The following is a 26,101-nucleotide window of genomic DNA, read 5'->3' as shown; positions in this document are numbered from 1 at the left end:
GGCAGTAACTAGTCTATATTCCTTTCCCAGAACCTTTTCTCCCAAATCCCAGGTGGGATTTTGTAAGAAAGTATGTCTTTCTGAGGTTCAAACTTTTTGAAATATAAAAACTTTGTTTAATCTAAGTTTTAAAAAGTTCCCAAATAACTAAGATGTACTACACAAATAGAATTTCTCTCTTTACTGCATCTGAGTCCTCTCTTCCTTCTCTCGCCCCCAATGCTCATATAAAATCATTGAATTGGAGTAGACCTTAGGGTTGGCTCATTCAGTACTTAGGAAAACAAATTTTACAAAGCCTCTGAGTCCTGTGGAACTGCTTCTAATGAATAGCATATTTTTGATTAGTGGCATCGTCCTGCCATAGCTATTTCAGAAGGAGAATCTCCTAGTGTAATCACCTGAGAGCCAGCTGTAAAAGTTTGAACTCAGCTTAAATGAGCATCAGCTTTTTTTTTCTTTTGGTTGGAATGACAGTTTGAAACAAAGAGTTCCTTTATTTCTGAATTTCATAAAATGTCTAGCAAAGAGACAGAGTGCACTTTGAGACATATTTCACTAAAAGCCTTTTTATTTTATTTATTTTTTAGCACAACAAAAATCTTTGTGAGGTAGGAAAAGAAGTCAGGAGAAAGGAAATCTCCCACCCAGTACATACATCTCTTTTTGCAGTTTCACAACTAGCCAAGTTATTTACTTAGGATGTTACGTTTCTTTCTCCTCAAACCTGGAATGCCTTAGTAGCCAGTTCCTTGAAGGAAGGAAATAAGAGGCTGCTGAAGGGGATTAGTACCGATCCAGTTACTGAAATTTTGAATCCACAGTAGCACATTTTAGATAATTAGGAATAGGCTTTTAAACCTAAGTTTCCTGAAGCCTTAGGTATGTTCTAGGTCTTTATGATTCACGTGACGTTACCACCTACAAATTAGTGTATTTTTACTGTAAAATCACACGGCCTTATTAGTGTCGCTCGCATGTATCTCCATTAGGAGTGAAAAGGTTCATGCGTTTTGGACACGCAGAATTTCCGTTTACAGCTCTGTGTTGGAAACCGAGAAGTACGGTTTCTGTCGCCGTCCTGTGGTTGCCCCCTTGCTGTGGAAGCTGTTTGGTCTGTCACCCCCGGGCTTAGTCACCGTCACACGTAGCAGGGCCTGCTTGATGGGGAGGCGAGCCCGTCGCTCTAGCAACCGTGGCACCTTGGTGACGTCAGCCCGCGGGGCTGCGCGCGCCGACCGGTCGGGCATGGCGGCTGCCCAGCCTGCTGCGGCGGGGCTGCGGGGCGCGCGCGGGCGGTGAGCTCGCGAGCTTTCCCTCCGCTGTTTCCTGCGGACCTCGGCCATGGACGCCGCCTCCGACCCCTACCTGCCCTACGACGGGGGAGGAGACTGCATCCCCCTGCGGGAGCTGCACAGGCGAGGTAATGCGGGCGGGCGGCGGGGCTGCTCCCGGGCCGAGGGTTCGAGGGCCTTGGAGGGTCCCGGTCCGGCTGTTCCCTGCGTGCGCATCGCGGCCGCCGTCACAGCGCGCCCCAGTCCTGCTGGGTGGCGCGGGCAGTGGCGCTTCTCCACCTTACTTCACACCGCGAAATCCGGCGCGTGTCCCCGTGCCATTGGATTTCAGCTGCTGCCGGTTACCGTGGAGCCCCTGCACCCTAACGTCAATTCCTAGGAGAAGCTCTTACCTGCCTTTTAGAACACTTTCAAATGGCAGTAGAGAGGAACACTGTTTTATATGAATATTTTTATTTAGCATGCATTCAGCTGATTAACTACATTGTCTTCCACAGGTATCTGGTAGAAATTTATATGATAAAAACATATGGGATCATTTTTACACATCAGAAAAAATAAGAGTCAGTAGTTTGTAAAAGCCAGAAAAGCGCCCAGCATTCATGTAAGTCTTTCGGCAGGCACTGCCAGAAATGGTTACATGTTAATTGAACTGCCCTTTTTTCATTTTTCTTAAACTGATTATTCTGAAAATAGACTGGCAGTTCTAGAAAAAAAAACTGAACCTCAAGAAAAATCTCTTAGCTAGATGACTTCATTTACGAGCCACATTAGTTTGAATTTCCTGCATGATATTATGAACTCCTTTTGTAAGCAGCGAAGTCATGATTTTCCTGAGCATATTTAGCCTCTTATTTAAAACGTAGTTTGTATTCTGATAACAGCTTTCTTTAGTATTAAGTTCCATTAGGATGAAAAATGGTAATATATTCAACAAATACTTATCGGTTGACTTGTGTCTTCTAGACAATATTTTAGGCTCTGAACAGTTGTAACATTATATATCCCATAGTATTCTGTTGTTGGCAAAAGCGTGCTTTTCAGATTTTGAGAAAAACTATATGAAGATCATGTTATATATTGTGCTTTCTCTTAATTACCTTTTTAGTAAAATATACATATATATGTATATATAAATTATTTTAGAACATTTGGGGAAGAAGAAAATTAAATTTTCTCATAATCTTAACACCTAGAATTGTTGGGTTTGTTTGTTTTTCCAGCTCTCATGTGTTCCTGTGCTTTCCTTTTTTTCTGTGTTCCCATCATGCCTTTTCTGGTAGGGATTTCTTTAAACAGGAAGCAACCTGAATGAATGGTGACTGTTCAGATGTCACAGTATTTGCTAATCAGTAATTAAACTGTGTTTTCTTTGAGCTGTTTCGACCTCCGTTTGTTGATTTATAACAAACCAGAAGACCTGGGGTTGGGAAATTGAAATTCCCAGTGTTAGACGTGGCAATCTTTTACATGACTTGGCATATGGACCCCACCTCTGTATAAGGTGTGCAAGTAATAAGAAGTAAGCCAAAGCTTATGTGCGAGTAGGCATGGTTCCTGGTATGATTATTACTAAACTAGAAGCTTTTGGCTTCTATTATATTTTCACAAATAGTCCTTTAGGAACCTTGCTGAAGGTCTAAGTCAGTCCCACTCTTGGCAGCTCAGACGGGTTCCTTATCCCTTGACAAGACCTTCCTCAGCCAACCTAAGCCGTTTTGTCTGAGAGTAACACTGTGTCTTTGTAGTACAGGTCAGTTGGTTATTAGGCTCACTTGACCGTTCTGTAGCATCCTAGCATCTGTGGGTAAGAGGTTATTTGTTTTCCATAATTTATGACCTTTTCTGGCCATGGGTCAAAACAAAGGAACTGGAGATGTGGAGACAAGCAGTTAACATGAATCAAGAAAAAGAATCAGCTTCCCTGTAAGGACACAATTGCGATGACTAGAAATATCTCTTGGGGCTGGAAAAGAGCGAAGAGGCAGATAACCCAAGTATAAAATTGTAAAGCATATCAGTGAAGGAAATAGACTGTTTACTGAATCCCTGAGTGCTAGGGTTAGGAATTACCTTTGTGGATAAATTAGATTTAATGCTCCTTGTCCAGGCAAGACGGTAAATATGACAGTTCCCACTTAAGTGAGTAATACAGAGACTAGAAATGGATGTAGATTAAAAAGAGAATTAAGGCTTCCCTGGTGGCACAATGGTTAAGAATCCACCTGCCAATGCAGGGGACACGGGTTCGAGCCCTGGTCCGGGAAGATCCCACATGCCATGGAGCAACTAAGCCCGTGTGCCACAATTACTGAGCCTGCGCTCTAGAGCCCGCAAGCCACAACTGCTGAAGCCCGCATGCCTAGAGTCCGTGCTGCACAACAAGAGAAGCCACCACAATGAGAAGCCCGTGCACCGCAACGAAGAGCAGCCTCTGCTCACCGCAACTAGAGAAAGCCTGCACGCAGCAATGGAGACCCAGTACAGCCAAAAATAAATAAATAAAATAAGTAAATTTATTAAAAAAAATAGAATTAGTTAATATATTGTTGATGGATTAGAAATTAATATGTCATTTTAGAATAGTTATCTTTGGGAGTAAATTTCCTGTCAGACACTATTAAGTTCTTTCATAAAATATCTCTTCCATTTTCATCGGGGGGTGGGGGGAAGAAAACCTTTGGTTTATTTGCATTATTAGTTTTATACTTTAACTTTTTTCCTTATTTGTTCATGAAGTTTAGGTAGTTTGGAGGTTGAATTCTTTTTTATCCTAACAGGCCCTTATAGTGCATTTGATCTTTGGGACTTTTAGCATTATTTGAATATTGTTTCCTTTGAAGTTTGTGTTGAGCTCTCTTGTGTGTGTAAGGCACTCTCAGGTGCTGTGGAGAACTGGTGGGAGTAGTAATGGTGATATTAATAAAAGCTAATACCTATACACTGTTCTAATAAGTGCTTTACGTGTGTCAGCTCATTGATGTGTAACAAATTATTTTAACCCCTGTCACAGACTGTGAAGTAGGAACGGTTATAATCTCCATTTTCCTGTTGACAAAACTGAGGTAAAGAAATGTTCAAGGGGCTTCCCTGGTGGCGCAGTGGTTGAGAGTCCACCTGCTGATTCAGGGGACACGGGTTTGTGCCCCGGTCCGGGAGGATCCCACATGCCGCGGAGCGGCTGGGCCCGTGAGCCATGGCCGCTGAGCCTGCGCGTCCGGAGCCTGTGCTCCGCAATGGGAGAGGCCACAGCAGTGAGAGGCCCGCGTACCGCAAAAAAAAAAAAAAAAAAAAGAAATGTTCAAGAAAAGTCAGGATTCGGTGCAGATGATGAGACTCATAGTCTGATCGTGGAGCCACACTGCTTTGCACTGTGTATGTCCCTGTGATAACTTGGCATGTGCAGTCTGGTAGTAGCGTAAGAAGGCTTCCCAGGTTTACAGACAAACAAACAAAACCCCAAGGAAGCTAATTTCTCGTGAATGGTACAGACTGCATGTTCTGCGAGTCTGTTTTGGGGGGGTGGGGGGGTGGAGACCAGTCTTCTTTTGAGAAGTGTTATCAAAGTCGGCCGAGTTTCCACGTCCACAGGGGATTTGATACGCGTTCCTGGTGGGGAGGATAGGCTAGTAAGTGCTCTGATGGGACCAAGTGCCTAGTATGTTTTTCCCCGATTAGTTTTGTTGTGTCACTGGGTCGGCTAAAGGGGTCCTTTAGGAAGGTAGAAGAGTGCCAGATCCCAGAGGAACTTGAATGCTAGACTAACACTGGTCTTAGACCACAAGAGGTGTGGCTTTCCTTCTGAAATAAAGTTTGAGGTGTTTTTTTTTTTAAATTTATTTAAAAATTTTTTTTGCTGCGCCGAGCAGCTTGCGGGTTCTTAGTTCTCTGACCAGGGAATGAACCCGGGCCCAGAGCAGTGAAAGCGCTGAGTCCTAACCACTGGACCACCAGGGAATTCCCAAGGGTTTTTTTGTTTTGTTTTTTAAAGCTTCTACCTGAAATCATTTCTTGACATCCATTAGCTCAGACATATATTTAAGTAAAGCTTTTTTCTTCCTATTATAATAGATGAATTTGTTCATTTTTATTCCCTCCTGAAAGTATCAGTAGTTAGCATTTTTTGCACGTTATTTGAAAATCCAGGTGTTAGATTCTTACTGCCACAGGGGCATTCTGTAGATTCTTTGTAAAATTATTTTAGGATTCGAGTCGTTATTGTACTTCTCTTACCTTTAATCTTCTAGCCAACTAGAAAATTAAATCTCTTCTTACAAATTAATTCATCTGATGTCAGAAAGTCTTTGTATTCTAAAATAATACTATAAAACAAAGCCTATCTTTAGATTTATTTTGCCCACAGTATATGAATTTAAAATCTTCAGTTAAATGTGTTTCATATTACTACCTCTAGCTCTGTTTTCTAAAATTAGCTGACACTTTTAGTATGGTTAATTTTATACCATCTCATGGCTTGTTGTAAGTTAAAAATGCTTTGTGTTTCAAGATATCAAAACGTGAGCAGGTCTCTTGCCACGTAGATTAGGTTTGTGATTTTGGCTGTTTTCCCAGCATTGAGGTCTCTGTTTCGTGCTGACACGAGGCCACAGGAGACTGGTGGCTTAAATTGTATTTTAGAGTTTTGTTTTTGTTTTTTAATAAACAGATGTTTAATTCATAGTTTTTTGGTAGTTCTTTACAACCTTAACTAGATCAAAGATGGATTTGCTTTAGTTTGTCAATTTATTCCCTCCACCATTTAAGAGAGCAAATTCCATGAATCTTTTTTTTCATGTAATCTACAGATCATCTTATGTGCAGAGATAATAAATGAACATGGTACTTGTTTCCAGTTATACAGATGTCTTAATACCCACTTTATCATCCCTACCTAAGAATGTGGCTTTTTATTTTGGGCTGTCAATAGAACAGAGAAGGAAACAGTGAATTGGGTAATTTAGCATTGCTACTTACTGGTCCTGTATCTTCTGTCAACTTCTTTGCCATTTGGTTTTAATTTCCAAGGCTTTGCCGTTTAAATAGGTGGCAGTTAAGTATGACTGTGAATGGCAGAACAAATTTAAAGAGTAAATACTTTATCATATTAATTTATCCAGCAGATGTCCCGTTGACCACCTCCTAAGTACCAGCACTGTGCTGTTACACTTTTAATCTTCCACTTGGAAATCTGCTGACATTCTGGGACTTCCACTATCAACTTACAACACTCACTTTCCCCTCCCTCACCAGGGTGACCATTTCTTATCAATAGGGTCACAGAGGGAGGAGAAAATCCACTGGGGACTAGACTTCCTGCTCGTAATACACAGCTGAAACTGGGCTGTCAGGGAATATGCAGAATTTTAGATTTCTGCCTGCCTTATTCCATAATTTAAAATAAAGGCATATATGTTTTATGTGTGTGTGATAGCACAGTAATCTGCCTATGAGCTTAAATGGCAGGGATCACTGCTCTCAAATCTTTTGAGATTGACCCCAGCGGTAATAAGCAATAGTCTTAGTAAACAAATATATACCTACTTTTGCATGTAGAGCTATTATTTGGATATTCCCCTTTGAGAAAAGACTTAGACTGCGGAAGAAGTGTGATGGTGAAATTTACTAATAAATTAGTTCACTCTAAGGTGTAACAATTAAGTACTACTTTTTTGTAGCTCAGTTCAGCAAATATATATTGAGGACTAGTGGGTGGGAATATAAAGGTTTTTATTTGTGGGAAAGCAGACAATTTCATTAATGTCTATATTTCTCTAGTTCATTGTTTGTCAAATTACAGGTTTCAGCATGTTGGGTTGTGACAAATATTTAAAAAAAGAAAAAAAAGAGGAAGGAAGGAAACAGAAAGTAAAAATACCAGCGTATATGCCAAATAGTAAATATGCTAAACTTTGGTTTTACTTAGGTGCATATCTGTATACTGTGTCAGTGAGAAATATTTCTTGCTGTGGGCCACCGTTAAAAAAAGTTTGAAAACCAGTTTCTAAGTAAACCCCTGGAGGGGCAGTTGGCTCTGCTTCCTGCGCCTGAGATGAGTTTGGAACAACCTGAGGATGAGAATGGGATGTGTAATTGTCACTGACCTCTGCTGAAGCACAGGGATGTGAGTGCTGGTACCAAAGCAGTGCCAGTGACAACTTGTGCAGCAGACTTGTGGTCTGGGGCCAAAGGCAGAAAGGGCTGGTGATGGTGAAGGGTCGAGTTGTGTTAATTGTATGAGCGCTCAGTGCATGTGTGTAGATGTTTTGGGAGAAGGCAGCATCAACAGTCTTAACCTACTTGCAGAGCAACAAGCAAACAAACCGTGAAGCTATTTTTAGGCAGTACTCAGAGTGGTAAGAAATGCCTTTGGAATCAAACTACTTGAGTTTGAATCCATGTTCCACTACTTACTATGTGGCCCTGGGCATATCTCTTAACTCTCTGTGCCTGCCTTTTCTAATTTGTAAAATGGAGATCGTAATACCTATCTCCTGGGGTGGTTGTGAGGATTAAATGAGCTAATATATGTAAAGTGCTGAGAACAATGTCTAGCACACAGTAAGCACTCAATACATGTTAGTTCTTTTATTGTTAGTATTACACACAATGTCTGGCCTCTAGGTGGGAGCGATTATCTTAATTCTGATGTAGTCTGGTTTATCTGTTTTTTCTTTTGCCACCTGTGCTTTGGTGTTTTATCTGCAAAACCATTGCCTCACCCAAGGTCAAAAGGATTTACTCCTCTGTTTCCTTTTAAGAGTTTAATAATTTTAGCCCTTACATTTGGGTCTGTGATCCATTTTGAGTTAATTTTCATGTATGGTGTGAGGTAGGTAGGGTCCAACTTCATTCTTTTACATATAGCTAGCCCATTGTCCCAGCATCATTTGTTGAAGAGACTATTCTTTTCCCATTGATGAAAATATTTCTTTAAATAATAATATAACCAGAAAACTACTAGAGCTCATTAAAGAATTCGGTAAAGTTGCAGGATGTAAAATTAATACGCAGAAATCTGTTGCATTTCTGTACACTAACAACAAAAGATCAGAAAGAGAAATTAAGGAAACAGTCCCATTTACCATCGCATCAAAAAGAATAAAATACCTCGGAGTAAACTTATCTAGGGAGGCAAAAGACCTGTGCTCTGAAAACTGTAAGAGGCTGGTGAAAGAAACTGAAGACAACATAAACAGATGGAAAAATACACCATGTTCTTGGACTGGATGAATCAGTATTGTCAAAATGACTATACTACCCAAGGTAATCTACAGATTCAGTGCAATCCCTATCAAATTACCAATGTTAAAATTTGTATGGAAGTACAGAAGACCCCCGAATAGCCAAAGCAATCTTTAGAAAGAAAGATGGAGCTGGAGGAATCAGGCTCCCTGAGTTCAAACCATACTACAAAGCTACAGTAATCAAAACAGTATGGTCCTGGTAGAAAAACAGACATATAGATCAGTGGAACAGGATGGAAAGCCCAGAAATAAACCCATGCACTTATGGTCAATTAATCAACAACAAAGGATGCAAGAATATACAGTGGAGAAAAGACAGTCTCTTCAGTAAGTTGTGCTGGGAAAACTGGACAGCTACATGTAAAAAAATGAAATTAGAACATTCTGTAACACCATACACAAAAGTAAACTCAAAATGGATTAAAGACCTAAATGTAAGACCAAATACTCTAAAACTTCTAGAGGAAAACTTAGGCAGAACACTCTGACATACATCATAACAGTATCTTTTTGGATCCGTCTCCTAGAGCAATGGAAATAAAAATAAACAAATGGGACCTAATTAAACTTAAAAGCTTTAGCACAGCCAAGGAAACCATAAACAAAATGAAAAGGAAACCTACAGAATGGGAGAAAATATTTGCAAACAATGTGACTGACAAGGGATTAATCTCCAAAATATACAAACAGCTAATACAGTTCAATATCAAAAAAACCCACAACCTATTCAGAAAATAGGCAGACATTTCTCCAAGGAAGACATACAGATAGACAAAAAGCACATGAAAAGATGCTCTGTATCGCTAATTATTAAAGAAATGCAAATCAAATCTACGGTGACGTATCACCTCACAATGCTCAGAATGGCCATCATTAAAACATCTACAAATAATAAATTCCGGAGAGGGTGTGGAGAAAAAGGAACCCTCCTACACTGTTGGTGGGAATGTAAATTGGTGCAGCCACTATGGAGAACAGTATGGAGGGTCCTTAAAAAACTAAAAATAGAGCTACCATATGATCCTGCAATCCCATTCCTGGACATATATTTGGAGAAAACCATAATTTGAAAAGATACATGCACCCCAGTGTTCATAGCAGCACTATTTACAATAGCCAAGACATGGAAGCAACCTAAATGTCCATTGACGGATGAATGGATAATGAAGATGTGGTATATATATACAATGGAATATTACTCAGCCATAAAAAATGAAATAATGCCATTTTCAGCAACATGGATGGATCTAGAGATTATCATATTAAGTGAAGCATACTGGACAAAGAAAGACAAATACATGATATTGCTTATATGTGGAATCTAAAAAAAAAATGTGATACAAATGAACTTATATACAAAATAGAAATATACCCACAGACACAGAAAACAAACTTATGGTTACCAAAGGGGGGAAAGCAGGGGGAATAAATGAGGAGTTTGGGATTAACATATACACACTACTATATATAAAATAGATAACCAACAAGGACCTACTGTATAGCACAGAGAAGTCTACTCAATATTTTGTAATAACCTATAAGGGAAAAGAATCTGAAAAAGAATAGATATATATGTATAACTGAATCACTTTGCTGTACACCTGAAACTAACGTAACATTGTAAATCAACTATACTTCAATACAAAACCCAAAACCAAAACAAAATAAATAACATAAATTAAAATTTTCCGACAGATAATTTAAAAACTCTTTGTTTAGATTATAGATGTTAATAAATAATAAAGTTGTGTTTACATAGGTATGCTTTTGTGTCTGGGGAAAAAATAAACAAGGCAAAAAGTCCTCTTATCAATAAAGTTATTTTTGCAAGAAAGCTGCAAACCAGTTACAGCTCATTGATTGGATAAATTTTCCTACTTGCTGAGGTATTGATATTTTAGTGTTAGTGATATTTGAACTATGAAATATTGTTGGTGATATTTAAATTATATGAAGTCCATTTTATGGAAAGGTTGGTCATTGGGCATACATTTTATTTTATTTTTTAATGGTATTTCCTTTTTTAATATATTTACTTATTTATTTATTTATTGGCTGCACTGGGTCTTCGTTGCTGTGTGTGGGCTCTCTCGAGTTGCAGCGAGCAGGGGCTGAGTTTCCAACTCAGGCTTTTGAAACCCACGTAAAAGGCAAAGTCTTAAAAGCCAATACCTTTGAGTTGTAAGCAGTGGGTTTCTGGGTTTCAAAATGTTTTAAGTAAAAAAGAGAGTTTCTGCAATAAGCCTTGGGTTGAAAAAAGAACAGATGAAGAAGCAATTCTACACAGTTACATAAGGTTTGTGGGAGAAGCAAGGAGAGGGAATTGAGTAAACAAGAGAGTTTAAAATAGTTAAACTGGCAACTGGTTTCAGCTTTTAACATTTTATACAAGAAAAAAAGATAAGATCTAGTTAGCCACATTTATTTATAAGCTTTTAGCATATTTTCATTACTCAACATACTTTCTAAAAACCATCTCATGTCATTAAACGCATATGCATATCATTTTCAAAGGACTTCAGACTACTATAACTGTTGTGATGTACTGTATCATTTAGGTTAGTTTGCATTAAAAACAGTATATACAATGAACATACGTGTACCTAGTCATCCTCTTTTCCAATTAATTTTTAAATTTTTAATCTTTTTCTTGTTCTTAACTTTTTTTCCCACAGTGAAAGAAGCCACAGTGCTGAATGTTGTTTTCTGTGTTCTGCTGTGTGTTTCTTTCCCTGTGGTGGTGGGTGTTTCCTGAATTGGTGGGGAACACGTGTGGAGAGGACGAGGAGATCGTGTCGGATAAGGAACCTGATGAGTAGTATTTCCAAAAGGTGTCCTGGTACGTCTCTGCTACTGTCTCCACAGATAGATCAGTGAGAGCTGCACATGCTTTGAGAAATGGGAGGTCCAAGTAAATCATGTCATTTTGTGTTCATGCACCTATAACAAGAGTTTTCACTGAGGCAAAGAGAGGCCTTGTCGGGGAAGTGCGGCCTCACCCCTTTATTTCATCCTGTCGACCTCTTTGTCTTCTGGACAGAGAACAGCTTTAGGAAAGTCATGTTATAATTTCCTAATTAGCCAACCCTTAAAATAATATTTTAGGAAAGAAAGAGAGATGCGCTTAACATATGAGAGAACTTTAAAATTTATTATTTATTTATTTATTGTGGCCGCACTGGATCTTCATTGCAGCACGTGGGCTCTTCGTTGCGGCGTGCAGGCTCAGTAGTTGTGGCATGTGGGATCTTAGTTCCCTGAGCAGGGATCGAACCCAGGCCCCCTGCATTGGGAGCACGGAGTTTTTTAATTTTTTTTTAATAAATTATTTTATTTTATTTATTTTTGGCTGCATTGGGTTTTCGCTGCTGCGCATGGGCTTTCTCTAGTTGCGGCGAGTGGGGGCTACTCTTTGTTGTGGTGCACAGGCTTCTCATTGCAGTGGCTTCTCTTGTTGTGGAGCACGGGCTCTAGGCACCCGGGCTTCAGTACTTGTGGCACATGGGCTCAGTAGTTGTGGCTCGCGGGCTCTAGAGCACAGGCTCAGTAGTTGTGGAGCACGGGCTTAGCTGCTCTGCGGCATGTGGGATCCTCCAGGAGCAGGGGTCGAACCCGTGTCCCCTGCATTGGCAGGCGGATTCTCAACCACTGCACCACCAGGGAAGTCCGGGAGCACGGAGTCTTAACTGCTGGACCACCAGGGAAGTCCCACATATGAGAGAACTTTAATTTGTGCTTGTGGCATTACCTGCAAGGTATGTGCTACATTCATGCATAAGGTGAAGTGGAGAGGGGAAGCTGGATAACTTACACAGTTGCTTCTAAGAATTTTATTAACACACAAATATAATTTATTTGTGTTCATCTCATTTTATCATATGAAAGTTAAACTTTAAACGAATCTAGGTTGCAGTGAACTATACACAAAGAAATGATAATTAGGAACATTTAAAAACCATTGTTATTGTTAGGAAACATAATACCTTTAAAATTACTCGTACTGTGGGATATATAGGCATTTCTGTGATCCTGTTAGAAATGAATGTTCCCTACCCAGTTTAGAATAGGACAGAAAGTCTTTCCTTTTCTCCTTCTTTGTACTATTCAGATTTCCACGTTTGGCAGAACAAACTATAAAAGAAAATGCATGTAACGATGTCACACACATACTAACGTAAAAGTGTGAATCCTTTTTTTTAATAGTCAGCTGATTCTTGAATTTTATTTAGCAATAGTAAAGCAGACTTTTTAAAAAAATAAATTTATTTATGTATTTATTTTTGGCTGCGTTGGGTCTTCTTTGCTGCGCGCGGGCTTTCTCTAGTTGCGGCGAGCAGGGGCTACTCTTCGTTGTGATGCGTGGGCTTCTCATTGCAGTGGCTTCTCTTGTTGCGGAGCACGGGCTCTAGGCGTGCGGGCTGCAGTAGTTGTGGCATGTGGGCTCAGTAGTTGTGGCTCGTGGGTTCTAGAGCACAGGCTCTGTAGTTGTGGTGCACGGGCTTAGTTGCTCCGCGGCATGTGGGATCCTCCCGGACCAGGGCTCGAACCTGTGTCCCCTGCATTGGCAGGCGGATTCTTAACCCTGCGCCACCAGAGAAGTCCAAAGCAGACTTTAAACATAAAAAATATGTTAATTGATTTTGCATTCAATATGATATATCTTTCATTTGTTAATAATAACCCAGTAAGAAACAGGATGAAAGGAGAGAGGTTAAAGCCAGATTGAAATGTCTGCGTTTTTGGACTTCCCTGGTGGTCCAGCGTTTAAGATTCCGTGCTTCCACTGCAGGGGGCATGGGTTCTATCCCTGGTGGGGGAACTAAGAACCCGCATGCCACGTGGCACAGCCAAAAAAAGAAAAAAAAGAAATGTCTGCCTTTTTCTTCTGGGAGATTCCTTTTAATTATATTTATCAGAGCCAGAGAAATATTGTAATCAACTAGCAAAAAGGTGTTATTTTACTTTCTTAGCAAAATCCATCTTGGTTACTTTCTAAGCCGATTTGATAGCAAGAGTCACAAGAAGGACTCAAACCTCTTTTCGGAATAATTTAGAGGCGAAACAGTGAATCTCTGTTTCTTTGGGCTCCCCCAAAACCAAGACCAATCAGCATTTCTCCCATACTCCGCTTTTTTCAAACAGCATTGCTGTGTCAGGTAGAAGCAAATAGGCATGAGAGGACAGACTGACTTCAAATAGTCTGTTGGGGACACAAACTGCTCTGGCTAATTCCTACCCTAAAATGTGCAGTGGCAGCCCCAGAAATTCCAAGGGACACACATAAAAGTCCCAAAACATAGATCATTGGTGCACAGGGTCCTCTGGTTTAAAAAGCTGAATGCTTTATATCTGACTTTCAGGACTTTTGAATTACTGTGTAGTTATGTAAGTTAGATGTCAGGGTAGTTCCTCCAGACTAATGATTTGAAAGTCACTGAGGCAAGACACAGGGCTTCTGTGGATGTGTGTGTGGTGCTGCCTCCGACATTAGGCATAGTGGTCTCTCCCTGCCCCTCCCTAGCTCAGAAGCCTGTTGGAGGGATACACTCTGTGTTTGCTTAGTACCCGCATGGTGCAGACGGTTGGGAATTCTCATCCTGGGGCTGGTGACATATTGTGTGCATGCTTGTTAGGTGCTATAGAAATTTTGCTTTTGATTTTTCATAGAAGATAATAATAAAGATCAGTAGTTCATGTCTCTTCAACTCTACCCAGATAAGGGCAAATAGGGGAAAAGTTTCAAGTTTGCAAAATATATCACAGTAGACTTAAAAATTTTTTTTCTTTTAATTTCACACTTAGAGATGTTGAAAAATAGTGCGGAGAATCCCATATACCCTTCACCCAGGTTCCTGAAATATTAACATTTTACCACATTTGTTCATCCTGTGTCTTGTTCTTTCTCTTGCTGTTATATCTACTGTTTTTTGTGTAATCCATAATCTATACGGCTATTTGTATGTATGTGGTGCATATAATTACCACGTAATTTTTTCCTGAACTCTATAAGGGTAAGATGCAGACGTGATACGCTTTAACCTCTAAATACTTCAGTGTGTATTTCCTTATGGAAGGGTATATAGCTTATGTATAGCTAAGTACAGTTTTCAAACTCAGAAAATTGACATTGATACAGTACTGTTATTAGAGCTACAGGCTGTTTTCAGATATGCTGCTTGTTGCCCTGTGTCCTTTAATACAGAAGCGCAAACATGTCTGTCCCAGACCTGCTGTGCTCGTCCAGCGCACAGGTCATGTTCTGTGGCTGTCTCTTTGGTCTCCTTTAATCTAGAGCCGCTCCTCAGTCATGCTTTGTCTTTCGTGACTTTGACATTGTTGAAGAATGCAAACCATTTATCTTGCAGAATTTCCCTCAGCTTGGATTTGTAGTGCTGATTATGCGTTTTGGGCAGAGCCCCCCAGAAGTCTTCCTAAATGGTGTAGAGGCTTTGGTGCTTCCCTCCAAAATCCATCCTCACAGTGACCAATTTTAGTATTATCGTACAGAAAGCGGAGTCAGATTTCTGAAATTCATCAAGATATTATACATGCTCTTATTATTTTTACTCTCCTGTCGCTTTTTCTTAAGAAAATTTGTGGCCTTTCAGTCAGCTTTCACAAAGTGGAAATTAGTAAATAAAGTCAGGATAGAGGGAGGAAGAAAGAGCTAGTGTGTATGTAAAGGCTGAAGAGGAAGGTTTAGAGCAGATGTTTTATGTAAGCAAGCATGGGCCATTGCAGGACTTGGGCCTTTAAACCCTCAGCCAAAACGGTGAATTATTTATTCCCGGAGGGCTTCTGCCAAAACACTGAAATCAGTACACTCCTCTCCTTTTAGAAGTTTTACACCTTTCCAAGGCAAGCACAAATGTATTAAATGGGGAGGTAAGAGAGAACTCTGTTCTATCTGGTAGAAGTAAAGAGACATTAAGTTTATTAGCACAATATTAAGTACTTATTACATTGTTTGAAATACTAACCCTTTTTGTCTTAATGCTTGTTCCTAATACTGCCTCTCTGAATGATCAAGAAACAGAGCTTGCAACCCACAGTGACGTCCGTTCGGTTTCTGCCTGAACAGTAACAAAATGAGTCTCTGTCTCAGCATGGTGGCTGTGTGTGTCTCTCCCTCCCACCGCCCCACTGCTTCAAGACCCCCTCGTGCTCTAAACTAGGCGTTGTTTATAGCGAGGGGGAAGTTCAGATTCTGGCTTTGCCACGTGATCCTTTGGTGAATGACTTAACATTTATGATAGTTTCTTTGTAAACGAAAGAGAACAAGTCAGTTTAAACCATCAGACTGCAAGAGTGGTCTGGAAATTTTGCTCCATTCCTTAAAAGCCACAGAATAAAATAAACTGCTTTCTTGGGTTTCTTTTTATAGTGTTTGTTTAAACATTAGTATAGTGCCACTCCTTATTCTATATCAGTTAGTACATTTTTATTAAAATGATACACTTTTAGATGATTATTTTTGGCATAAAATCTATATTACTGCTACATAATTTGAAGATGTAATCTGTAATCACTTATGCTAAGATCACCTGTTTGAAATTATGTACCAGCTTTTCTAAATTTTTAGGGCTTTAGAAAAATTCCAAATGCTTCTTTGCTTATACGTCTTTGTTATAAGGTATAACAAAATGATATATAACATATATCATTTAGATGCTTAATATTTGAAGATGAGTTGTCCAAAGTGACTTAGCTGTCTGAGGCTAGCATCTGGGCCTTTTGGTAGCAGTTTGTTGCTCTTTTCACTTACCTAATTGTTAGATCCATTAGGATTCCTTTATTCTCAGTCCCGTTCACATCCCTATTAATCGTGTGTGTGTTTATTTAGAAAAGTAATTTTCATTGATATTGATAGGTATATTTATATACCTACAAGGGTTATGCAGACAAAGTTCATTCTCTGCTTTTTCTAACAAATCTACTTGTCAGAGGTAACCATTATTAACATGTTGTTTCATATCTTTTCATACTGTTTTCTCTGTATTTAAATATACATGTAAGCGTAACTTTTAAACCAAAATAAATTTTACTAAATGATTTTCAAATTAAACATGCTGATCTGCACTTGAAAATAGGGTCAGGGGTCAGATCTCGCTCTTCACCTGTAAATAAACTATTATTGAAACACAGCCATATTCATTCATTTATATATTGTCTATGCCTTCTTTTGTGCTACCGTGGCAAGGTTGAGTAGTTCTGACTATACGGTCTCCAAAGCCTAAAAGATATACTCTCTGGCTCTTTTGCTGACCCCTCTTTTAGATCATAAGCATCTGGCATTTGTTTTTGCCTACTTTCTGGAGCACTAGTAAGATGTTCTCCCCACACTTTGCATGATTTATGGACTTGTACAAGGATAAGTGCAGGAAGAATTCCTAGATATATGGCCGCTGGGTTGGAGATTGTCTGTGTAGCTTTGCCTGCCCAAAGAGGTTATACAAGTTTATACTGAAACTAATGCTTTTGTGGCAGGACCTCTTTTCCCCATAACTTTGCCAACTCAGTGCGTTAGCCAGCTTTTTTAATCTTTACCAATCTGATAGAGGAAAATGCTATTGTAGGTTTTATCTGCATTTCTTTTTCTGTGTTAGATTGAACTTCTTTTCAAATTTAATAGCCAGTTTTTATTTTTTGTGAATTGTCTTTGTCTCCTTCCTTGTACCTTCAAGTCTGTTACATAGTGGACACTTGTCAAGTATTTATTTAACTCTAATGAGGGAACCAGCTTGATGACAAAGCTGGTTTAGGGGATCGTGTGTGAGTTGGAAAGGACATGCCATAGTCTTTTTGCCTATTTCCAAGTCTCAGATGAATTTTTCTAATGCTTTCCTGCCTCTGTTTTAGTGTAATTATTTCGAGTGATAACTATTTCTTTATGAATCCCTAATGAACTGCTGAGGAGGCAGCATAGTTCACCATTGTGTCTCACAGAACGCACTCATTGTCCCCTTTTTGCTTTGTAGGAACTCATTACACAATGACAAACGGAGGCAGCATCAGCAGTTCCACCCACCTGCTGGACCTTCTGGATGAACCCATCCCCGGTGTGGGTACCTATGACGATTTCCACACCATCGATTGGGTGCGGGAGAGATGTAAAGACAGGGAAAGGCATAGACGGGTGAGTGTTTTCAGTAATCTTTAAAATGACAGTGCACAATCAGATCATTTACTAATATGTGATCTTGGCCTGCCAAAATATGTTATACATTAAAAGTACATTCAAGTAAATGCCTACATTTTATAAGTAATATGTTTTTTCTCTATGTAACTTTTTAAACGTTTATTTATATCCCATGTCTTTCTGGAAAGGATTTGAAGTAGCTTAGAATCAAAGAAGTATAGTAAGACAAAGCAGGAAGGAAAGGGAAAACGCGGCATGGGAATTGAGGGAGGATGAAGCCAAGTTCAAGATGTAGCAGTCAGCATGATATCTGACTTTGAGCAGCACAGCAGCTACGGCAAAAGAGGAGACGTATTACATAATTTCAGTTGTTGGAAAAAGAAGCAGCTTACTGGGGAGATAGTTTCCCGGGGTTTTGCTGTTTTCTTTTATCTCCTTTCCTGGTTTTAAATTCTGAGATGTTTCTCAAATTGAGTCCAGTATAGGGCATATTGAACGTTGTAATGAATCACTAATCAAAAAAAGAATGGCTTTTGCTAAAAACTACAACTCATGTTAACTTTTTTGTTGTCAATTGTGCCTTACTGATACAGTGTAATCCAAAAATAATTTTAAAAGAGAAAAAAAAATCTCTTGAAAATAAAATTCCAAATTCTAAAAGGCCGTTTGCAAATTTGAGCTCTGAAAGTTACTTGTAAATGAAATAATGGCTTGTACAAATTAGGTATTACCTTTCATAATAATGTATATATGTGTATTAAACCTAAAGTTGGACTTAGATTATATTGTTTATGAAAAGTACTGCTTCTGAGATTCATCAGTCAATATTTACCTTTTCTGGGAACATTATAAATGGAGTGTAACTGAAAATAAGAGGTAATACCGTATTAGATACTAAAACTGAGAAATTTCAAAAATATTAATTCATTTAAAAGTAACAATAACAAACCCATTACATGTTAACATAAAAAACATATTTTTATGAAAAATAACTATTTTCCAAAATAAAAAATATTTAATGAGAGAGTGACATTGTATTACATCTTTATAAATCATTCATTCATTGTTGTCTGGTTTACTGAAAACTGCTGGTTTCTCATATCTGCTGCTGCAATCTGTTGTGATATGTTTTGATTGAAGTACGTGAAGAAAATCCAGCCTCACACAGATGTGTAGTTGGAAAAGCCAGGAGTATTTTAATAACCTTTTCAGATCATTGTGGATATTCTTTGATACTGCATGACAGTGACAGTGACAAGTGGTAGTTTCTTAAAGGTTAGATGCACTGTGTAATCTGAAACTGTATCAATGAACTTTTTGTCTCCTATTACATTAAAATCTCTTGGTTCCTGTTGAACTTCGAATGGATGATTTTGTAATATTATGCCATGATCCTTTGAAAAATAGTAAAAAAAAAAATAAGAAAGAGAGAAAAATAGTGAATCATTGATTCATGCAGTTCTTTCAATAGTTGACACTTTCATTACACCATATCATTATACAATATCAAAAAAGGCACATTTGTTAATATCAACCCTGATCTCCTCAGAAACGTCTTTAAGGACTGGGATCTGTCATTCTTATAGTGATGGCTACAAGTTTTCTAACATTCATTTTTACTTGAAAGCTCAAATTCTATCACTGGAAACAAATACACATTTTACTTGAAATGACAGGCTTACTTGGTTCATTTTTGAGAAAAATACCTGTCAAATTTCCAAGTCTGAAAAACCATGGCTTGGTGGTTTTCTTTCAAGTAATATGGGTGTTCCATGGAAGTGGTTTGTTTTGCAGCTCAAGTAGATCGCACAGGTGCTTTTCCTCAAGGCCTCGCCTCTGGCTTCAGTGTGCATCGGAAGTGCTGTGTGTATACTTCAGTCATCACACGCAATGTTAGGAAGCCTCAGTAGACTGGGCGCAATACTTTTTACTGCTTCCTCAAAGACATTTCAGAGTGAAACTGGCACTTAACTTAACCTTTTAGCTCTAAGTGGCAGTGAAGAATGTGATGACTGCCAGGGTGTTTGGATGCCACCGCCTTGACTCTGCTGAGGACCCAGCAGTTATGTTATCGTTTTTGCGTTGTCAGTGAAAGCATCAACATGGTGAAAAAGGCACATGGTGTTTTAATATTACTATGAAAATAGCTTTGACCATGAAGACCTCTGAGAAAAGGTCTCAGGGACACACAGGGTGTCTGGGCCACACCATGAGAACCACTGTTTTTTTTTTTTTTTATTTTTTTTTAATTTTAATTTTAATTTTTGGCTGTGCTGGGTCTTTGTTGCTGCGCGCAGGCTTTCTCTAGTTGCGGTGAGCGGGGGCTACTCTTCGTTGAGGTGCGCGGGCTTCTCATTGCGGTGGCTTCTCTTGTTGCGGAGCATGGGCTCTAGGTGCTCAGGCTTCAGTAGTTGTGGCACGTGGGCTCAGTAGTTGTGGCTCACAGGCTCTAGAGCACAGGCTCAGTAGTTGTGGTGCACGGGCTTAGTTGCTCCGCGGCACGTGGGATCTTCCCTGGCCAGGGCTCGAACCCATGTCCCTTGCATTGGCAGGTGGATTCTTAACTACTGCACCACCAGGGAAGCCCCCGAGAACCACTGTTTTAATCCAGTGTGCCTAAATCACACACACTATAAATTCCATACCTTGTGTGATTGTTAGGTAAACACAGTTATACTTGGAATTATATTACTTTACAGAGTCACTGACATATTCAGGGAGGGTTTAAGTGTGTTCTCAAGTGAGGGGTAGGAAAGGGTCCATAGATACCGTGTTTATAAAATTATAGAGAAAACTGAAACTAAAACCACAACACATCCCTTTTTTTCTCTGGTTATGGAAGTAGTCCATGGTCCTTGAAAACATTTCAAATAATATAACAATAAGTGAAGTAGTCAGTGAGTGTCCTAGCTATTCACATCAATCATCTCTTTCTAAGTAAGTCAAATATCATTTTCAGTGCTTTAATATATGCTTATATAAGCATAAAACTCTGTTAAAGCTGGGAAGTTCTACATGTAGATGTTCTTACTGTTGTTCTTAAAGCATCAAATTAAAAAAAAAAGTTTCTATATTAGTGCGTATAGCTATCTAATTCCTTTTTCCCCTAAACTTTTAATTATCCTTGTAGCCCTCCTACCCCAGCTTATTTTTATTTTTTTGCGGTACGCGGGCCTCTGACTGTTGTGGCCACTCCGTTGCGGAGCACGGGCTCTGGACGCGCAGGCTCAGCGGCCACGGCTCATGGGCCCAGCCGCTCTGCGGCATGTGGGATCTTCCCGTACGGGAGCACGAACCCGTGTCCCCTGCATCGGCAGGCGGACTCTCAACCACTGCACCACTAGGGAAGCTGCCCCCGCCCCCAGCTTATTTTGAAGCAAATTCAGCATTATATCATTTCAAATATTTATGTCAGTATTTCGCAGGATGGTAGCAATCTAATTCTCATTCCGTTTTTATTTATTAGCTTGACTTTTTCTATAAAGAGAACCTTCCCACACCAGTTACCTGGATTCCCTCAAGTTCGGGTTGTTCAGAGAAGGGAGGAGGTTTGACACCTCATGGCTCCCTAGCATCCTCAGAGTTGACCAGTGAGGTTTTGGTTTGCTTGTTTGGTTGCTGTTTCTGTATCTTCATGGGCCTAAACATATTTGATGTGTTTTAATCATCACAATTATTATCCTTATTGATGCCCATGTTATTCCATTTCTGACCAGTGGCAGCCTATTTAGGTTGGTGTGTGAGTCCTTTGGCCCGTGCTTAGTAGACTTTGATGTATTCTGGGAAGACAAGTTAATCCTGGCTCATGTTACACGTTTCCTGCACCGAACCTGGACCTCTCCAAGGAGCTCTGGTTCCTTTGAAGGAAAATGGTACACAGGCATCCTGAGCGCTGGAGGCTCTTACTGCTTGCAGGCTGGCCATTGTTTCTAGCCTCTTAAGTTTAGAGGAACCTTCTAATTTAAATTAAATGCTGTAGGGCTTTCATTTGACTTGTAGTCCTTAAGCCTGTATCTCCTTTCAGCCAAGCCTAGAATCTCAGCGTCACATGCATTGTTTCTCCTCACAACACACACACAGCAGATGTGTTATTTCAGAATAACGCTACCAACACTCTCGCCAGCAACATGCTTACTGAAGAGTTTTAGTGTTTTCTTTTTTTACGATACTTTTTGTCCTTAGTGTTTAACCCGCTAGGGTTCCACATACAAATTACTTTCTTTTATAGTCCCTGCGCCTCCCAACTTATTGCCTTCCTCCTCTTACAGGTAATGATTCACACTTTCAATGTTATGTTTTGTCCCTTTATTTTTTAAAATGCAAGCATATATATTTATTTATTTTTCTTAGATAAATGGTAGCATCCTATACACACTTATACCTTGCTTTTCTCCCCCAAATGATACTGCATTTATCTCATTCTTTTTTAATGGCTACAGAGTTTTTCATGACATAGATGTACTGCAGTTTATTTAACCAGTACTATATTGATGAACATTTAGATGATTTTCAAATGTTTACTTAATGTTATATCTCATTAAACATTACAGTTATTCTTACTTAGAGGAAGAAGCAACATGAGGTTTATTGTTTTTGAAAGGAATGACCTACCTTCAATTCTAAAGAATGGTTAATATCTGTGATTGGTTGCTTATAATATAGAAGGAATAAAATTGCCGCATTCAATTTAGAACTTACTGAGTCTTTTGAATGGAGCCTTGTGGCTTGAAAGAGAGCAAATGTTTGAAATAGGCCAGATCATTGAATTCCGGCTGTAGCCCTCCCGTGGGATGAAGGAGCACTGAAGTCCTGGCCCGAGAATGTGGCTTTGTAAAGCAGCCGTGGTAGTAGGACAGAAGAGGTTTGGGCAAGTTAGGGATCGTTTCTTGGGAAGAGAGGAGAGACTTGCCCTCTTGTGTCTTAGAGTGAGATCTGGAAGTCAAATCTGTTGCCGTCCCGCGACTCTTACCTCCTGCTCTGTATTGGTAGAGGACGTTTCTGCCTTCCACAGTGACGGGGCCCTTCCCCTGGGATTGGAGTGCTCCTTTCTCGCATATTACAGGCCTGCACATTTTGGCAGCCCCTTGATTCACGTGACTGCTTTGTACTGCATTTATGGGCATAGTACTGTTACTCACTGACCTTACCTTTTAAAGAGCATTATGTTCCACCTAACTGCTAGAAGCAGAGAACGAGCAGGGAATGGCAGACATTTCAAGCTATAATGTCTTATTTCTGTTAATATAAAAGATGTATACCAGCTAAGATTGATTCAGTTTAACACAGTCTGTGTCAGACTTTATGTGGTTTGTGGACCCCTTTGCTCTCATCCTGTGGTTCTTGTTAAAAATACAGATTTCTGGGTAAATGCTTGTCATCTGGGTCACAGGTGTCTGACCTCCTGATTCTGCCCCAAACTCACTTATCCCATTATTTAGTTTAGAAAGTACTGTTCCATGTATAGTAACTGAGAAAATTGTTAGATTCTAGAACTCTGGCTTCTGCTCGTAGTTTGAAAAATGAAGCATAAACATTTCTAATTTCAGATCAACAGCAAAAAGAAAGAATCAGCATGGGAAATGACAAAAAGTTTGTATGATGCGTGGTCAGGATGGCTAGTAGTAACACTAACAGGATTGGCATCAGGTAAAGAAAATTTTTAATGTAACCCTTTTTTGGTTAACAGGATAATAAACAGTTCTCCCCTCCTTCTTGCAGTTTTTTCTCAGGTACTTTTCGATTTTTAGAAGCATTTGTTTCTTTCCTTCCCAAAAATCTTCTTAAATATAAGACTAGGAGGCAGGAGGCGCAGAGTTCTAGCCTTGGCTCTGTCAGCGTATGTGTCTATCCAATTGGGGTGACCTTTCTCGCTCTGTTTCTTTATCTGTAAAACACATGGTTTGGACCAGATGATCAGTGAAGTATATTTTAATGTTAACATCACAGTAAATAGCTAATATTTATTGAGTGCTTCCTGTGTGTCATACACTGTTCCAAAAGCTTTACGTGTGTGTAAACCTCATGGCAGTCCTATGGTCTGAGTCTTAACAGCTGAGGGGACTAAGCACAGAGAGCTTAAGCGAGTTGACCGAGGTCATGTAGCTAGAGAGTCGGCAGGGCACAGTCAGAGCCCACACTTAAGCTCCGTGTGGGCTGCACCGCGCCCAGAGGCCCTCTGGGTGAGACTTTAATAGCAGTTGAAGATGTGAAAACAAACACGAAGGGCTGTTTTACTTTCAGCTTCCACTGTGGAAGATTCTGTCCCCAAGAACACAAGGGAAAGTTAAAATTTGTGTAGAGAGTAGAGGCAATCTGATACCCCTTATTGGCTGCCCACTGTTTATGTGACCCATTGATCTTTTTATATGAGAAGGACCTAGATTTTGACCATAAGTTTGTGTATTCTCTGTACTCTGTCAGTAAGATGATCTTGGTATATTTGATTTTCTGTTAAAAGAAAAAAAGAAACAAACCTGATAGTCTGTCACAGTAATTCATTAATGCCATGAGTTTCGCTAATTCTAACGGATATTCCATTTTAATGAGCTTGAGATCCTTTGTAAATCTATGGATTAGGTTTCAGATTAAAAGACACTAGTAAAAACTATGACTTCACAACCTGAGATGAGCCCCTCCTGCCAGGTGGTTGTCTTTGGAAGATTCCAACACATTTTAAAAATCACAGTGAATTTTAATGATGTAAGTAGTTTTAATTTCAAGCAAAGAATAACAGTTTTATTTTAAAGAATAGCTATTTACACTTTTTAAAAAGTAATAGAAACTTATTTCTAATACGATTTGAAATCTTAAATTTGTGTAGTATTCTCTTTATGACCCTTTATTTGTAGGGAGTCCCCAGCTTTCCTTGACCCTTTTAACCTGATAGTTCTGGGCTCCCCAGAAATGGACTGCCTGTTTTCACCACCTCCAACATTTTTTCCAGGGGCATTGGCTGGTTTAATAGACATCGCCGCCGACTGGATGACTGACCTCAAAGAGGGCATCTGCCTTAGTGCACTGTGGTACAACCATGAACAGTGTTGCTGGGGGTCTAATGAAACCACATTTGAGGAGAGGGATAAATGTCCACAGTGGAAAACCTGGGCGGAATTAATCATAGGGCAAGCGGAGGTGAGTCTTGCTTTGTCTCAAAGTGAATTAATAATTGATACCATGAAATGAGTCTCCAATTCATTTAATTATAGAATTAATCACGTTAGATGACTGCAGCTGCATTAAAGGAAAATAAAGAAAGAAATGTAATAGGATAGAATGGAAAATATGAGAATACGTTGCCGTGAGTAAAATGTAGGTACTGTTTCAAGAGGCTCTTCTATTAACTGCATAGCCACATACAAATCTGCTGGGTTATGACGTAAAATGTATTTCTTATTGTAGAAAAGAAGTGCAGTAGGAGCTGTGTAACCACAAAGTGCCGATTAACATAGTACATCACAATGGTTTGGGAAGTATGAATTATGAAAAATGTTAGTGAAAATAAGCCTTCTAACTGGAGAGATCTTGCAAAAATGCCGAGATTTTTCTTTGTGGCATGACAGTTTTTAAATGAGTATTTTACTATTGTTGATGTTCTATAAAGAACATTTCAGAAGTTAGAATATTATATTTTATATATATATACATGGTTACATGGTAAGATATGGATATGTTTTTTAAATTTTGTCATAGCTGAATTTTAGCACTAAAAATAATATATCTGCTGGTGAGATGGGCAGTATGCTGTTCCTCACTTAATCTTCAGGAGAATCGCAGCAAAATGAAATCTGAGTGTGAAGGTAGTTTTGTCTTCACCAACTGTTTCCAAAAAGTGGTTTGTGGGTTGGCGGAGATTGAAGTGCAGCCGAGATTCTTGGCAACAAGACTTTGAGGATCAGGATGAAGCTAGGAAAAATATTAAATAGATGGTCTCCTTGGTACGTATACAAATATGTTTTTAGACTCTACTTAAATATTTCGTTCATGTACAGCTTTTATTATTGTGGCAGCAAACCAGGAGCCTTCTACAAGTTTTACCCAAGCTGCTTAGGTGGCAAGCACTTGAATTAGTGACGCCCGTAAATTAAGTTCATGCTATTGAACTGTTTGTTTCTTAGGGTCCTGGTTCGTACATCATGAACTACATAATGTACATCTTCTGGGCCTTGAGTTTCGCCTTTCTTGCCGTTTCCCTGGTGAAGGTGTTTGCTCCGTATGCCTGTGGCTCTGGGATTCCAGAGGTAAGCCATGCAGTGTTTAGTGTCATCAACATTTTGCAGTTGTGATACTTATCTTTTTGCCTGTAGGGGGGAAAAGTAGTGGTTTTTCTGGGGAAGTGGTTTGTCTGTAATATGAAAAAGAAAATTTTTTAAATGTCAGCTGATAGTAGACATCGTTGAAAGAAATTCTTCCCCATACTCATTTCA

General features: G+C 39.4%; 1 protein-coding gene across 6 annotated transcripts in view; it reads left to right on the top strand.

The window, feature by feature from the left end:
• The window catches only part of CLCN3 (chloride voltage-gated channel 3), an 83,757-nt gene that overhangs the window by 33,711 nt on the left and 23,945 nt on the right, over positions 1-26,101 (top strand). For 5 of the 6 annotated variants that reach the window (XM_060015304.1, XM_060015303.1, XM_060015302.1 and 2 more), the window contains exons 3-6: positions 17,518-17,675; positions 23,225-23,324; positions 24,622-24,809; positions 25,793-25,915. In XM_060015304.1, the coding sequence (XP_059871287.1) occupies positions 17,518-17,675; positions 23,225-23,324; positions 24,622-24,809; positions 25,793-25,915 (569 nt within the window). Of the gene's footprint in view, positions 1-1,256; positions 1,424-17,517; positions 17,676-23,224; positions 23,325-24,621; positions 24,810-25,792; positions 25,916-26,101 lie in introns of those variants that run through there. The other variant, XM_060015305.1, reaches the window with a different exon arrangement.

Source organism: Delphinus delphis, chromosome 6, assembly GCF_949987515.2.
Source record: "Delphinus delphis chromosome 6, mDelDel1.2, whole genome shotgun sequence".
Classification (NCBI taxonomy): Eukaryota; Metazoa; Chordata; class Mammalia; order Artiodactyla; family Delphinidae; genus Delphinus; species Delphinus delphis.
Note: the sequence above shows the minus strand (reverse complement) of the source record. Positions and strands in the feature narration are given on the sequence as shown.